Source organism: Salvia splendens, chromosome 2, assembly GCF_004379255.2.
Source record: "Salvia splendens isolate huo1 chromosome 2, SspV2, whole genome shotgun sequence".
NCBI classification, from domain to species: Eukaryota; Viridiplantae; Streptophyta; class Magnoliopsida; order Lamiales; family Lamiaceae; genus Salvia; species Salvia splendens.
Genome location: NC_056033.1, coordinates 25,436,872 through 25,449,599, shown reverse-complemented (window position 1 = coordinate 25,449,599; position 12,728 = coordinate 25,436,872). Strand labels below are relative to the sequence as shown.

Below are 12,728 nucleotides of genomic sequence, written 5' to 3'. Positions count from 1 at the left end.
GCCATACCGGAACCAAGCGTGTATGCATCGGAATTTAGGAGTGTGGAGTGTTGGGAGCTCCCATTTCAGCTCTGGAAGAGAGCTGAAGACTAATGAGCGTCACCGGTTGGAAAAACTCCTTTTTCCTCCTTCTCTGTTCCCTTTATAGGAATGTGTGAGGTCTTGATCCTTAGGGCATTTTTTCCTCCTTTTTCCTTAGAGCTGAAGACTAATGAGCGTCACCGGTTGGAAAAACTCCTTTTTCCTCCTTCTCTGTTCCCTTTATAGGAATGTGTGAGGTCTTGATCATACGACTTTTGCCTATCTTGAGCTTCTTTGATCCTTGCGCGGATTTGATGCACAATCTCGGTCATTTCCCTTATAGCGTCGGGTCCTAACATCTTCCTCTCGCCAACTTCATCTTAATAGAGTGGGGATTGACACTTTCTGCCATACAAAGCTTCATAGCGAGCCATATCGATCGAAGCTTCATACCGAGCCATACCGGAACCAAGCGTGTATGCATCGGAATTTAGGAGTGTGGAGTGTTGGGAGCTCCCATTTCAGCTCTGGAAGAGAGCTGAAGACTAATGAGCGTCACCGGTTGGAAAAACTCCTTTTTCCTCCTTCTCTGTTCCCTTTATAGGAATGTGTGAGGTCTTGATCCTTAGGGCATTTTTTCTGTGAAAAGTCTGCTTTACCCTTTGCCCTTGGGGATCTTTCTTGTGTGACGCATCAGTCTTCAAAATGGGTGCTCCTGCTGCATGCCATTTGATTCAACTTGATCCGCTTGCGCAGCAAATCCGACTCCTTCTCCTGATCCATTCGTCTGCCTATTTGATCAACTCATTTTCTGAAAATGGCGGACTTTCATACACACCTGGCTCAAAATTAGACGTTAGTTCACAGAATTTGATGCAGTTTTATTACAGAACACATGCGTGAAACGAGCCTCATCAGGAGGCATAAGGCTCTAATCTCTAGGGCAATCTTCTTGCTGATTTGATAATTATGCCCTTGAAAAGGAATCTTTAACAATCAACTCTTCTCTCCACTTTTGCTCCTGCCGCAGTTTCATGGTTCTCCTGGGTCAGGTTAGCGGCTCGGCGTAAAACACTTTAAATTCTTCGTGACTGCATCTGCCCGATTGATTTGCACAATTCCCTAGGTCCGGAAGATTTCTCACGCACCTGAACTCAAAAACACACATTAACCCTCCGAAAGCACATAAATTCACCCCATAACCAACGCATGAAACGAGCCTTATCAGTTATTCAGATAATTTCTAGGGGCTTTTACATTATAACTTACACTACACTTAACTAAATTTTAAAAGAATTTAATACTCGAAAAAAGTAAAATAATTATTTTACTGAGGGCTTAAGCCCCTTTTCCTTTCACTTTTGGGTCCGCCCATGCATGTCGTTGAACATGCAATTCTCGCTTCAAAACCTTAACGCACAATTATTAACTAGAATAAGACAGTAAATTTCATAAAGGCATAATAAGTGAGAGAAACATATTTATTGAAACAAATCCAAAATTATCGTAAATATTATATAAATATATTTAATGGGGTAATTAATTAATCCTTTTAAAATAAATAAAACATAATTATCAATAAAATTGATTATAATTAAGAATACAAGAGTATAAGTAAAGTACAGTAAAGATTTGGGTTTTGATAATAAGAAATATGAATTAATAAAATAAAGTAATGACAAAGAAAAGAAAAAATATGTTCTCCTTTAGTGTTGAACGATAGACCTTCTTAATTGAAAGATTAAAAGTTTAACTATTGTACTACGGAACTTTATATGACATGTATTGTAAACCACGTAGGGGACAAATATGCTATTTTCGACTCAACTCTAAGAGATATTCAGGCTCTCAGGATGGTCATGAGGGGGTGGCCGACCCCTCCCCCCACAGCGACTCCCTTGAATGGTTCTGGAGTCGGCTGCAAACTGGACTGTTTAACATGTTGGATAATTTGTCTCACATTGGCAGTTTGCACGACCTTATTTTAGTTTGTTGTCTATTTGAGCTTTTATTTCACGTTCTGTTTCATCTCCTACAATGAGAATAATGTACAATTGTATGTCTGAAAACATATAGAAACCAATCAAATTTAGGGGTATAATTAATTAATAATATATACTTCCACGTTCCACTCTAAGTGATCCGTTTTTTCTTTTTTAAATATCTTACTTTAAATTACATATTTCCTAAAATAAAAATATTATTTTTCTATTTATTTTATTTTATTTTATTTTTTCAATTACTTAATTCAAGATAATATTCCTACATAAAATTTAGTGATGAATAAGAAATAGTAGTAGTACTCATACATAAGGACGGAGAAAGTAATTGAATCACACCAGTTCCACATGATTTCCATTTTCCACATGGGAATGACATCGATATTAAAATAATGCATCCAGTCAAATTAAATTGACCAAACAATATTAGAAAATCAATGCAATAAATATACACTGGAAAATCAACAACTGATTTGTCACACTGAAAAACAGTCCAATATTTTCAAACCCCCCTTTTCAGCCTCTTTTCTTCAATTCTTCACTGCTCCCACGCATGAATTCTTAAGCCTAACGAAGTAAAGATTGCCTTTTTGCTGGTTATCGACACTTCCCTGAGCTTAAATCATCCAATTATTGGGGAATTCTACAGTTTTTGGACTCGTGGAGTGATCAACTGACTACAGATGGAGGCTTACAGTGTGCCGGGTGGACTCGTTGGGTCGGAGATTCATGGCTTCCGAACCATGGAAGGTTCAAATTTAGTTAATTTGTGCATGCTCACGTTGTGTTTGTGTAAATTCCAATTGTTGATAATTGATCAATTTTTGGTACATTTTGGGATGTATTTGTTTCATGTTAGTCAACAATTAGGTTTAGGGTTTCAGTAGCTTCACTGGTCTTCAATCTTGAGATTTTAGGGGGGGGGGGGGGTTTCTTATTGCTGGTTAGATGGTACACTAAAATGGAATAGGTAATTAGCTCCAATAGTACTCTAAAACCAATCCCATTTTTGGTTTTTGAGTAAAAAATATCTATTTTTAGGTTTACACTAAACCAAAACCCAAAACTTTTTCAAATTTTGTGAGTAAAAAAAGCATAATATAGAGAATATTCTTTTAAGTTTGAGTTTAGTTTAAATGGTTGGAGTAAAATCATATTTGATGAGACATTTACACTAAAATAAGTTTGAGTTTAGTGTAAATGGTTGGAGATGCTCTTTTTGGTCTGATTTTGACCAATAGGAAGTTAGGGTGGCTGGGGGATTTGGAGTTTTGGACCTTGATTACGAATGAAGTTAAAGGAATTTATGTAGAGCTGTTGATTGTGTAGTTCTTTTCCTAGATTAGGAATGAAGTTAAAGGAATTTATAAGTGGTGGTGATTAGTTTGTATATTGTGATGTGTTTGGAGAGTGTTAAATGGAGTATATATGTACTGTTTTTGATTGTTTATCTGCTTTTATTGGAGGAGCGGTTTGATGATTGGTTGCCCAAAATAAAGAAGTAACTTTAATCTAGCATGTTTATGTGAGTAGTTGTTGCTTGTATTATTAGATTGACTTGAAGCTGAATTAGTGCTTGCTTATGTTGAATACCTTGGACAACTGTAACATTGGATGTTGATAAATGGACAGATTTGGATTTCAAGAATATCTCAGAGGAAGCCACATCAAGATGGCTCCGACCGAATGAGATTCATGCTATCCTCAGCAACCACAAGTATTTTACCGTTTACGTCAAACCCATGAATTTGCCAAAAAGTAATAGTAATTTCTCATGTTTATGTGTTTATTTAACATCTGTAATTGCTTGAACCATTTCTCCACACATCAATTATGGATGGAGATTGATATCAGGTTGACTAACTTGATGAAGTTGTGGTGAAATAGGTGGCACAATTGTGTTGTTTGATCGCAAGATGCTTCGGAATTTTCGGAAAGATGGCCATAACTGGAAAAAGAAGAAGGATGGAAAAACAGTTAAAGAAGCTCATGAACACTTAAAAGTGCGGTTTTCTTTTATTTTTGTATCGGAAACAGTTATATACTACCTTCGTCCCATCTCCCTTGTTACTTGAGTCATTTTTTTAGGGTACGAGATTAAGAAAATGGTGTCAAATGGTTAAGTTGAGAGGGAATAAAGTAGGAGAGAGAAGATAGAGCAAAGTAAGATAGTTTAAATGTGTTGTTTTTTTCCATAGAGGGAAATCACACAAAGGGAATACAACTCGAGTAACTGGGACGAAGGGAGTATCGTTTATTGTGGGTATTGTACTTTACGGTGCTCTAGTGCGTTTATTCTTGATTAACTTGTTTTAGAAACAGGTCTCTTTGTTATATGTATCAAGATACATTAAAAGTTTATTTCTTCTTATTTTGCATGAAGAGGAACTACTTGATACTTAGAATTTCTGATTTATTAGGTTCTCTACTGACATGCCAGCATTGTTTTGGTTGTCATGAAGGTTGGCAATGAGGAAAGAATACATGTATACTATGCACATGGAGAAAACAATACTACTTTTGTTCGCAGATGTTACTGGCTGCTCGACAAGTATGTAGTTATTGAACTTCGCTGGAGTTTAGGCAGTTACTGGGATATGTTAAATTAGTATTAAGTTAAAAAAGTAAGTTTCCCATAACTCCTGCATCTGTTGCAGGTCTCTGGAAAATATTGTCCTTGTGCATTATCGTGACAGTCAAGAGGTTTGTCATCCCTCAGTTTAAAAATTAGTGGAATCTGAATGCAACTTAGCATTTATTGTCCTTTGATGTAGTTGCAGAACTCCCTAGCCACACCTGTAATGTCGCCATTAGCTACTTTGACTTTGCCGGAACAATCCGAGCCTGCAATAGACTCGATGTATTATGATGGAAGCATGCCAATCTTAGGTAATTTCAAATTTGTTGTGATACTCCCTTTTACCATGTCATTTCCCTTGGAAACAGATGTATTCTTTTTTAGTCACAACTGAAGATTGAAACTTTTGTCTAGCAAAGTAGCAATGCCTTTGAATTTCCTTTTATTGAGTAAAGATAGTGATAAGTTTCATATTATTTGTTATACACTTTGAATCTGAAGGATTTGAGGTGAACTATGACTAATATTCGATTCATCTCTTCTGATATTTCAGCGCGCAATGACAGTGCGGTGATTAAAACACATGAACAGCGACTTTATGAGATAAATACGCTTGACTGGGATGAGCTTGTGGTGCCAATTGATCCCAACAATCACAGTTCACCACTAGAAGGTATTATCCCCATATACTTAATTTCTTGACAAATTGCCAATTTAATATTTTGTGCATTCATTTTTTTTTAATTCTCTTTTTCCAGCTGCAAATACTGCAGGGTTTGAGTTGTCAAATCAATATCACATGAACAACTTTAAAATTAGTGTAAGTGGATCAATGATGCTTGATAAATTTGAAGACTGGGCCACTCATTCTTTGCTTTTGTTGATCAAGAATTACTACTAAGCATTTTGATTACAGGCCGATGCACAATCAACTAATAAGGTATCATCAGAAAGCTCGGACAGCAGTTTCTCCGGACAGGTTGCCTACAACATTCCCAACAATTCATCCTACCAGACAGTGGACCACAAGACAACTTTTAGTTCGGATACCAGAATTTCCAGACTGGTGACTTTAGGTGGAGTTGGTAATGGCATGCATTTGGTGGGCCCAGACGGTTACCAATCACAGGATGGTTTCGGAACAACACATGTGATTGCAGGATCCCCGGAATTAGTTGATAATAATTCATTTGAACCCTCACTTTTGAATCCACATCAATCCTACTCATATGACATGAAGGATAATCATCGCTACTCTCCGTTGGGGCAGATATTCAATGTAACTGATATCTCACCGTCATGGGCTATTTCGACCGAGGAGACAAAGGTCATTTCCACTATCACTCTATCACTGTTTTTCTTACTATGGGTCTCTTCTTTTGGTATAAGTTAAATAGTGCAAATATCACTCTCTGACTCTTACGGGAATGAAGCAAGAATTTATGGATGAATGATATGTCAGGGAAAATGGTATGGTAGTTGTATTTATAGTTTATATGTCTTCAATCATTTTAAATTTGAGGAAATGTTCAAATTAAAAAAAATAGAGTACAGTATATTAGCTGCACGAAAATCAGCAGATTGGATGCAAGCATATAAGCTTAATCAATGTATGGTAAAATAAAAATAATGAGTGTTCTTGTTTGAATTTACCTGTTACTACTTCTGATTTTTCAACTAGTATTTCTGCAGAAAATAGATTGTTGACTCAACGGTTGCTATGCAGATCTTGGTAGTCGGGTTTTTCAGTGACAAACACCAACACTATGAAGATTCCAAGTTGTACCTTGCGTGTGGAGATTCTGTTGTTCCAGTAGAAGTTGTACAAGCAGGAGTATACCGATGTTTAATTTCGCCTCAAACTCCTGGACTGGTGAATCTATTCTTGACTTTTGATGGGCATAAACCTGTCAGTCAAGTCCTAACTTTTGAATTCCGTGCTCCTATACAACCCAAAGGATTCATTTCAGCTGAAAATACCGACAACTGGGAGGAATTTCAGCTCCAGTTGAGACTTTCTCGTCTTCTGTTTTCGTCATCCAAGGACTTGAGTATTTACTCGTCCAAACCCTCCCAAAATGCTTTAAAGGAAGCCAAAGTTTTTGCGAAAAAAACTTCTGCTGTTTCTCAGGAATGGGGGAAATTATGCAAAATGATCGAAGAAGCGAAGATGTCTTTTCCCCAGGCAAAAGAAAGGCTATTTGAATTGACGTTGGAAAATAGGCTTCATGAATGGTTGCTAGAAAAAGTGGCTACGGGGTGTAAAATTACTGATCGAGACGAACAAGGTCAAGGTGTTATTCATTTGTGTGCTGTCCTTGGGTATACGTGGGCAGTTCTCCTATTTTCTAAGTCTAGCTTATCGTTGGATTATCGAGACAAATACGGATGGACGGCTCTGCACTGGGCTGCGTATTATGGAAGGTACGGTCTCGGACTCTTGATTTGTCACCAATTAGCAATGTTAAAATATTTTATCGAGGTCCCTTATCCTTATAAGTTTGCTGTGCTAATTCCTGCTTCACATTATTATCTCAGCAACTTGTTTTTTGCTAATCCCGAGTTGGGATTTATTCATTTCTTATTAGGGTTTTGGATCTAATTCGGTCGGATGCATGTTTGTTATCTAGCACACTATTTCAAGACCTTAACCAGTTACATCAAATATTTCCTTATAATCAAGTTTATATTTAAATTGCAGGGAGAAAATGGTGGCAGTCCTTTTATCTGTTGGGGCGAAGCCAAATTTAGTCACAGATCCAACCTCGCAAAACCCCGGTGGATGCACCGCTGCTGATCTTGCTTCTTTGAATGGTCATGAGGGTTTGGCAGCGTTTCTGGCTGAGAAGTCTTTGGTTGCCCAATTTAAGGATATGACCTTGGCTGGAAACGTTAGTGGCTCGTTGCAAACAACCACGAACGACATGGTGGACACTGGGAGTTTCACCGAGGAGGAAATGTATCTGAAGGATACCCTCGCAGCTTACCGGACAGCAGCTGGTGCAGCGGCACGTATCCAAGCTGCATTCAGAGATCATGCTTTTAAAGTGCAGGCGCAAGCAGTTGAGGCATTGAGCCCAGAGATTGAAGCACGGAACATAGTTGCAGCGATGAGGATTCAGCATGCTTTCCGCAACTATGAAACACGCAAAAAGATTGTGGCAGCCGCTAGAATCCAGTACCGATTTCGTACTTGGAAGATCCGAAAAGATTTCCTTAACATGCGTCGTCAGGCCATTAGAATTCAGGTAACTCATCTACGAAATATTGCTACATGTCAAGGAAATTTACAATTTTTTGCTTTTGAAATTCACGAAAAGTAATTTAGCATATATAGAAAATATTCCCCGTCGATGAATGATATATAACGTTTGATCGGCATCTATTGATACGTTGGCTGATATACTTATGACATGATTCTCATTCGAGTTCTTGTAATGCAGGCAAACTTCCGCGGCTTCCAAGCCAGGAGGCAATACCGTAAAATCTGTTGGTCAGTGGGTGTCTTCGAGAAAGCAGTACTGCGATGGCGCCAGAAAAGGAAAGGATTCCGCGGGCTTCAAGCCCAACCCGATGAAACTCCGCAAGATCAGAATGAAGAAATTGGCGCGGAAGAGGACTTCTTCAAGGCAAGCAGGAAGCAAGCTGAGGAGCGCGTCGAGAGATCCGTTGTCAAAGTACAAGCAATGTTTCGTTCGAGACAAGCGCAGGAAGAGTACAGAAGGATGAAACTAGAATGCAGCAGAGCAACGGTAAACTGATAAATTCCTCAAATATTTCGCCCTGTTTTCGTTCAATTTCTCAAAGCCCTAATATTAGTCATGAATGCTGGTTGCACTTTTGCAGCTGGAATCTGAAGAACTGCTCCATCCTGATTCTGAAATGGGATGATAAAACACGGTAAAAATGTTCATCTCAGCTCGATTCCTTCGTCGTACATTTGTAAATTCTGAACTTGAGTAGGCCCTCTGTATGTATGATTGTAAGTTATATGTAGTTGTGATCTTGATTCTCATGAATCTTGCTTGTTGATGGCCACTTATTTAGATATAAATGACTCATCTAGTGTTTCGGATATCTAGTGTGTGTAGTGATGATTTTATTTGTACACCATGTATTAAGGGCATTGAAAATCCTTTCATAATATCTATATTTTGCAGTTTGTATGTTAATATCTTTTTTTGGATACATAAGTTTAACCTGATTTATGTTAGTATTTACTGTGTTGACAGGGTTTTTATTTGTTGTTGGTTCCGATTCTTAGCTATGGCTCATCGTCCAAACATGATTTTCTGTCTCCTTAGAAATCAAGGATACAGATGTACGAGCCTATAGAACAGATCCTGTTCAAGTAAGGTCGTATTTTATGTCTTACTAGCATATCATAAGTATCATAGTTTGTAGTATTTAATCACCAGCCAATAAACGCATGCCAAGTCCCCAAAACTTAAATTCTAAAAAAAATAAAAAAAAATGTAAAAACAACATCTATTCCAAAACTATATTGTGAATAACAGAACAAAACAACCAGTACTAACACTCACTTGATGTACTGAGACAGCCATCTAAAACCGTCGCCGTATCCCATTCTACGCACAACGCTGCACATAAAAACCTCAAGCGGTCGAATGTTGCTGTCATCGAAGCTAACCCTACCTTTACCAGTGGTGTAGAGGCCTATGCGATAGCGCAGCTCGTCCTCCGAGGCAGCATACGCTAGGTCAATCTTGTTCCCTAGGACGAGGAAGGGGGCTTTTGCTAGCATCTCGTCCGACAAAAGGGCGTCTAGCTCCCTCTTCGACTCAGCAAACCGTTCCCTGTCGTTGGCATCGACTAGGTAGACCACAGCATCAACCTTTGCATAGTAATCCTTCCAGACTCTTCGAGCAATCCGATGGCCACCCAAATCGAAAGCTTTGAATCTTATCTTCCCAATGCTCAGCTCGATGTTGAGTTGGTTGGTGCTGCATCAGCCTCTGCATCAATCATTCAACATAATCGAATCACTAATTAAGATTAAATTTTATTAGAACAACTGTTGTAGCTTGACATGCCCAAGGTTCCAGAACCACCGGTTACGGATCGAAAAATTTCGAACTAGAACCGAACCTTGACCGTATTTCGCGGTTACGGTTCAGGTTCGAAAACCGCTGGTTCCGATTTCAGTTTTATACCGGCGGTTTTCCAATGGTTTTTTGTGGTTCCGGTTCAGTTTCACAATTTTTCAGGTGGTTTCGAACCGGAACCGTGAGATTTAAATGGAACTGAAACCACCACTTTTGGAAACGTGGGCCCTCAAGTTCCAAATCGAAACCGTGAAAAACACCTGAACCGTAAACCTTGGGCATCTCTAGTTGTAGCTAAGACAAAACATGACCTCATCTTTCAACATGTGAAGCAAGGTAGTTTTGCCGGAATTATCGAGACCCAAAAATAAAATCTTGGCCTCCTTTTGATGCAATCCCAACGCTGCTAACACTCCATAAATCCAATCCAATAAAAACATTTTTTACCTATTAATAATAATTATGCAGACTTTTTGAAGAAAATGAACTCTGTCTGTCAACAAACAAATTTTCGTATATATTTATAGACAACTCAAAACTGCTGATCATGTTGACGTGGAACCTTGCGATTGGTTGAGGAGCGTCATATGGCCCGCGAAATTTTTTCTTTTGTACAGTTCGAATTTTATGCTAAGTTTATATGAAAAAAAATAAAAATATTAAATACTGTACTTTTTAGCGGAGACAAATTCAACTTAAGTCTATATTAAAAAAATATACCAAATTCAATCCTTTTTTAGGGATTACAAATTCAACTTTTGTAATGAATAAACCATAATTGGAACTCTCATAACCTCGCGATCACGAAATAACAGATTTTAGAGTTATTTTTAAAATGATTATTTGTTTGTAAATATACAAACTTTCTATAATTTTTTTTATTTTTCTCTAAATTTTTATTTTTGAATATAAAATATATGAATTTTAATATTTTTTTTAATTTTTCTTCCAACAAACAACTCCGATCAAATTAAAGCATCCATTTTAGAGCTAGCCATAGGCAACCCCATCTCAATCCCTCCATCTCTCCCCATACAAAATCCAACCGCCTTCCCCATCCATAATCCACCCCCTCCATACAGATCAATCCTCGACGATCCCGCCAACGTCGTCACGCGCTTCCCCTTCAACTCCAAATAGCTATCGAATTTCTCCTCAAAACCCTCCAACACCCTGCGCACCGCCCCCCTCAGCCGCCCGTGGCTCGACTTCGCCTGCAGGAATATCAAGCAGTTGCCGAAGTAATTCTCCGGAGAGCTCAGGTACTCGGGCTCATCCTCGGTCCAGAGATGGGAGATGTTGATAGACGCTTGAGTCTGTTGATTTGTTCAACGGTTAGGATGAATGTCTCTCGGACTTTATGGATGCGTTGCTGATGGGGGAAAAGTGGTGGGGGTGTTCGTTCTGATGGAATTCCAAGAGAATGTTACGATCCGAGCTCGTAGCTTCCCTATATTGATCGCAACTTCGCAACAATCAATTAACCGAACGATCAATTGCACCAACTAATCGATCGAGCTAAGACGAACGAAGAGGAATCTTATTGATTGATGAATACCACGAATACAACTCAAAGGAATCGGATAGGAACATTGGTAAGCTGTAGATCCACGATCTAAGCTAACATGAACAAACTCACACAATTTCAACGATAAAACAAAAGAAAGAGTAGCTACGCTTATTTATACTCTGAGTCTTAGCTCATGCTAGCTCACGCTTCTCTTCCATCTTCCTTCTTAATATCTTCCACGTAGGATCCTTCCTATTGGCTGCTAACACGTCATTGCCTTCTCCTCATTGGTCAAGACTTCTAACTAATGCCACGTCACCGCGATCTCAATATATGTCGCATGCATGTACTCGTACGTTGCATGCATGTATGTTGATCATGGTTTATAGTTATGCATGCAACAATACTTCCCTCTTAAGGTTCCTTTTCCACAAGGAACCATGGAATTCGGCTTTATCCTTTTCCACAAGGAACCATGGAATTCGGGCTTTAACGTCGGCCGGCGATCTTCCTTCTACAATTTGTGATCGTAACAATCCCTTCCCCTTAAGATTCCTTGTCCACAAGGAATCATGGAGCCAAGCTTCTCGTGCTTTACCTTCCCAAACCTTCAATTTTACACTTGGCTTAGGAATCTCCGAACCAAGCCCTCATGTTTCATCTTTACAGTTGGCTGGGGAAACCAAATCGACACCAGCCAATCAATGTCACTAAGCTGAGACGTCTTCTTCATCACACTGCTGCTGCCACTGCTCTTCCCAACAGCCACGGTCTCCTGACTATCAGCCTCGAGAATGGGAATGGATTTTCCTTGTAAGATATTAGCTTTCCTAGTTGCAGCAGACAACCTTGCAAGATCAGTCCCAACCCTCTCTGAACTTGCAAGATCAGTCCCATTCCTTTCTGAAAACGACACAATTTCGAAGAGCTTCTTCCCCGGAGAAACGTCATTGATATCTCCATCAACAATGTCAAACCATGTTCGCTCTAATGTTGCGGCCCTTTCATCCATTTCCACGTACTTCCCATTGATCCCTTGACACGAAAAGAGAACTCCTGCTTCCTTGAATTTCTTTGATATTGGAAAAATCATGGAATTTAAATCTTCCTCAATCACTTCACTAGGATGTGCCATGAGCTTCATCTTCACCATAGGTTTAGGACCCCAAATGAACATCCACAAGGACACACAATAATAGACTGAGATTGGTGAAGTCACATCCAGCTTCCCCACTAATGCATTTGGTCGAGCAGTTGGTAAGGATTCAGAATTCTTAAGCTGTTTTGAATCTGAAAATTCAAGCTCGGCATCCGAATTTTCCACGGCCAGATAGCTCGTTGATTTCTGATAGGAACTCAGCTTGTATGATTGCAATTCAGTGATATTCACCCTTTCTTCCTTCAGATTCCCCAAAGAATCTGCTTGTCTACATACATCCTCAGCATCAATCATTATCACGTCTACTCCAGCTTCAATGCATCTCTCAGCCCTCCTAATCAATAGATTCACATCCTTAACAAGCTCATATGTTCGCTGCACAGGGACTGTGTAA

General features: G+C 39.0%; 1 protein-coding gene and 2 pseudogenes across 2 annotated transcripts; 1 reads left to right on the top strand and 2 right to left on the bottom strand.

Annotated features, from left to right (window-relative positions):
- The first annotated feature begins 2,489 nt into the window (after nt 1–2,489).
- On the top strand, nt 2,490–8,771 carry LOC121792048 (calmodulin-binding transcription activator 6-like). Of its 2 annotated transcripts, none has more exons than XM_042189833.1 (13): nt 2,490–2,771; nt 3,654–3,779; nt 3,909–4,024; nt 4,484–4,572; nt 4,679–4,724; nt 4,802–4,910; nt 5,153–5,272; nt 5,358–5,419; nt 5,516–5,926; nt 6,326–7,023; nt 7,301–7,847; nt 8,043–8,351; nt 8,446–8,771. In XM_042189833.1, exons 1-13 carry the CDS (start codon nt 2,705–2,707, stop codon nt 8,488–8,490), a joined length of 2,745 nt encoding a protein of 914 aa, XP_042045767.1. In that variant the 5' UTR covers nt 2,490–2,704; the 3' UTR covers nt 8,491–8,771. The 2 variants fall into 2 exon arrangements, with proteins under 2 accessions (XP_042045767.1, XP_042045766.1); XM_042189832.1 differs by having other exon boundaries at nt 4,796–4,910.
- Nucleotides 8,772–8,837: 66 nt separating this feature from the next.
- LOC121793231 lies at nt 8,838–8,960 on the bottom strand (annotated as a pseudogene).
- Nucleotides 8,961–9,036: 76 nt separating this feature from the next.
- Nucleotides 9,037–10,105, bottom strand: LOC121792047 (annotated as a pseudogene).
- Between the last annotated feature and the right edge of the window lie 2,623 nt (nt 10,106–12,728).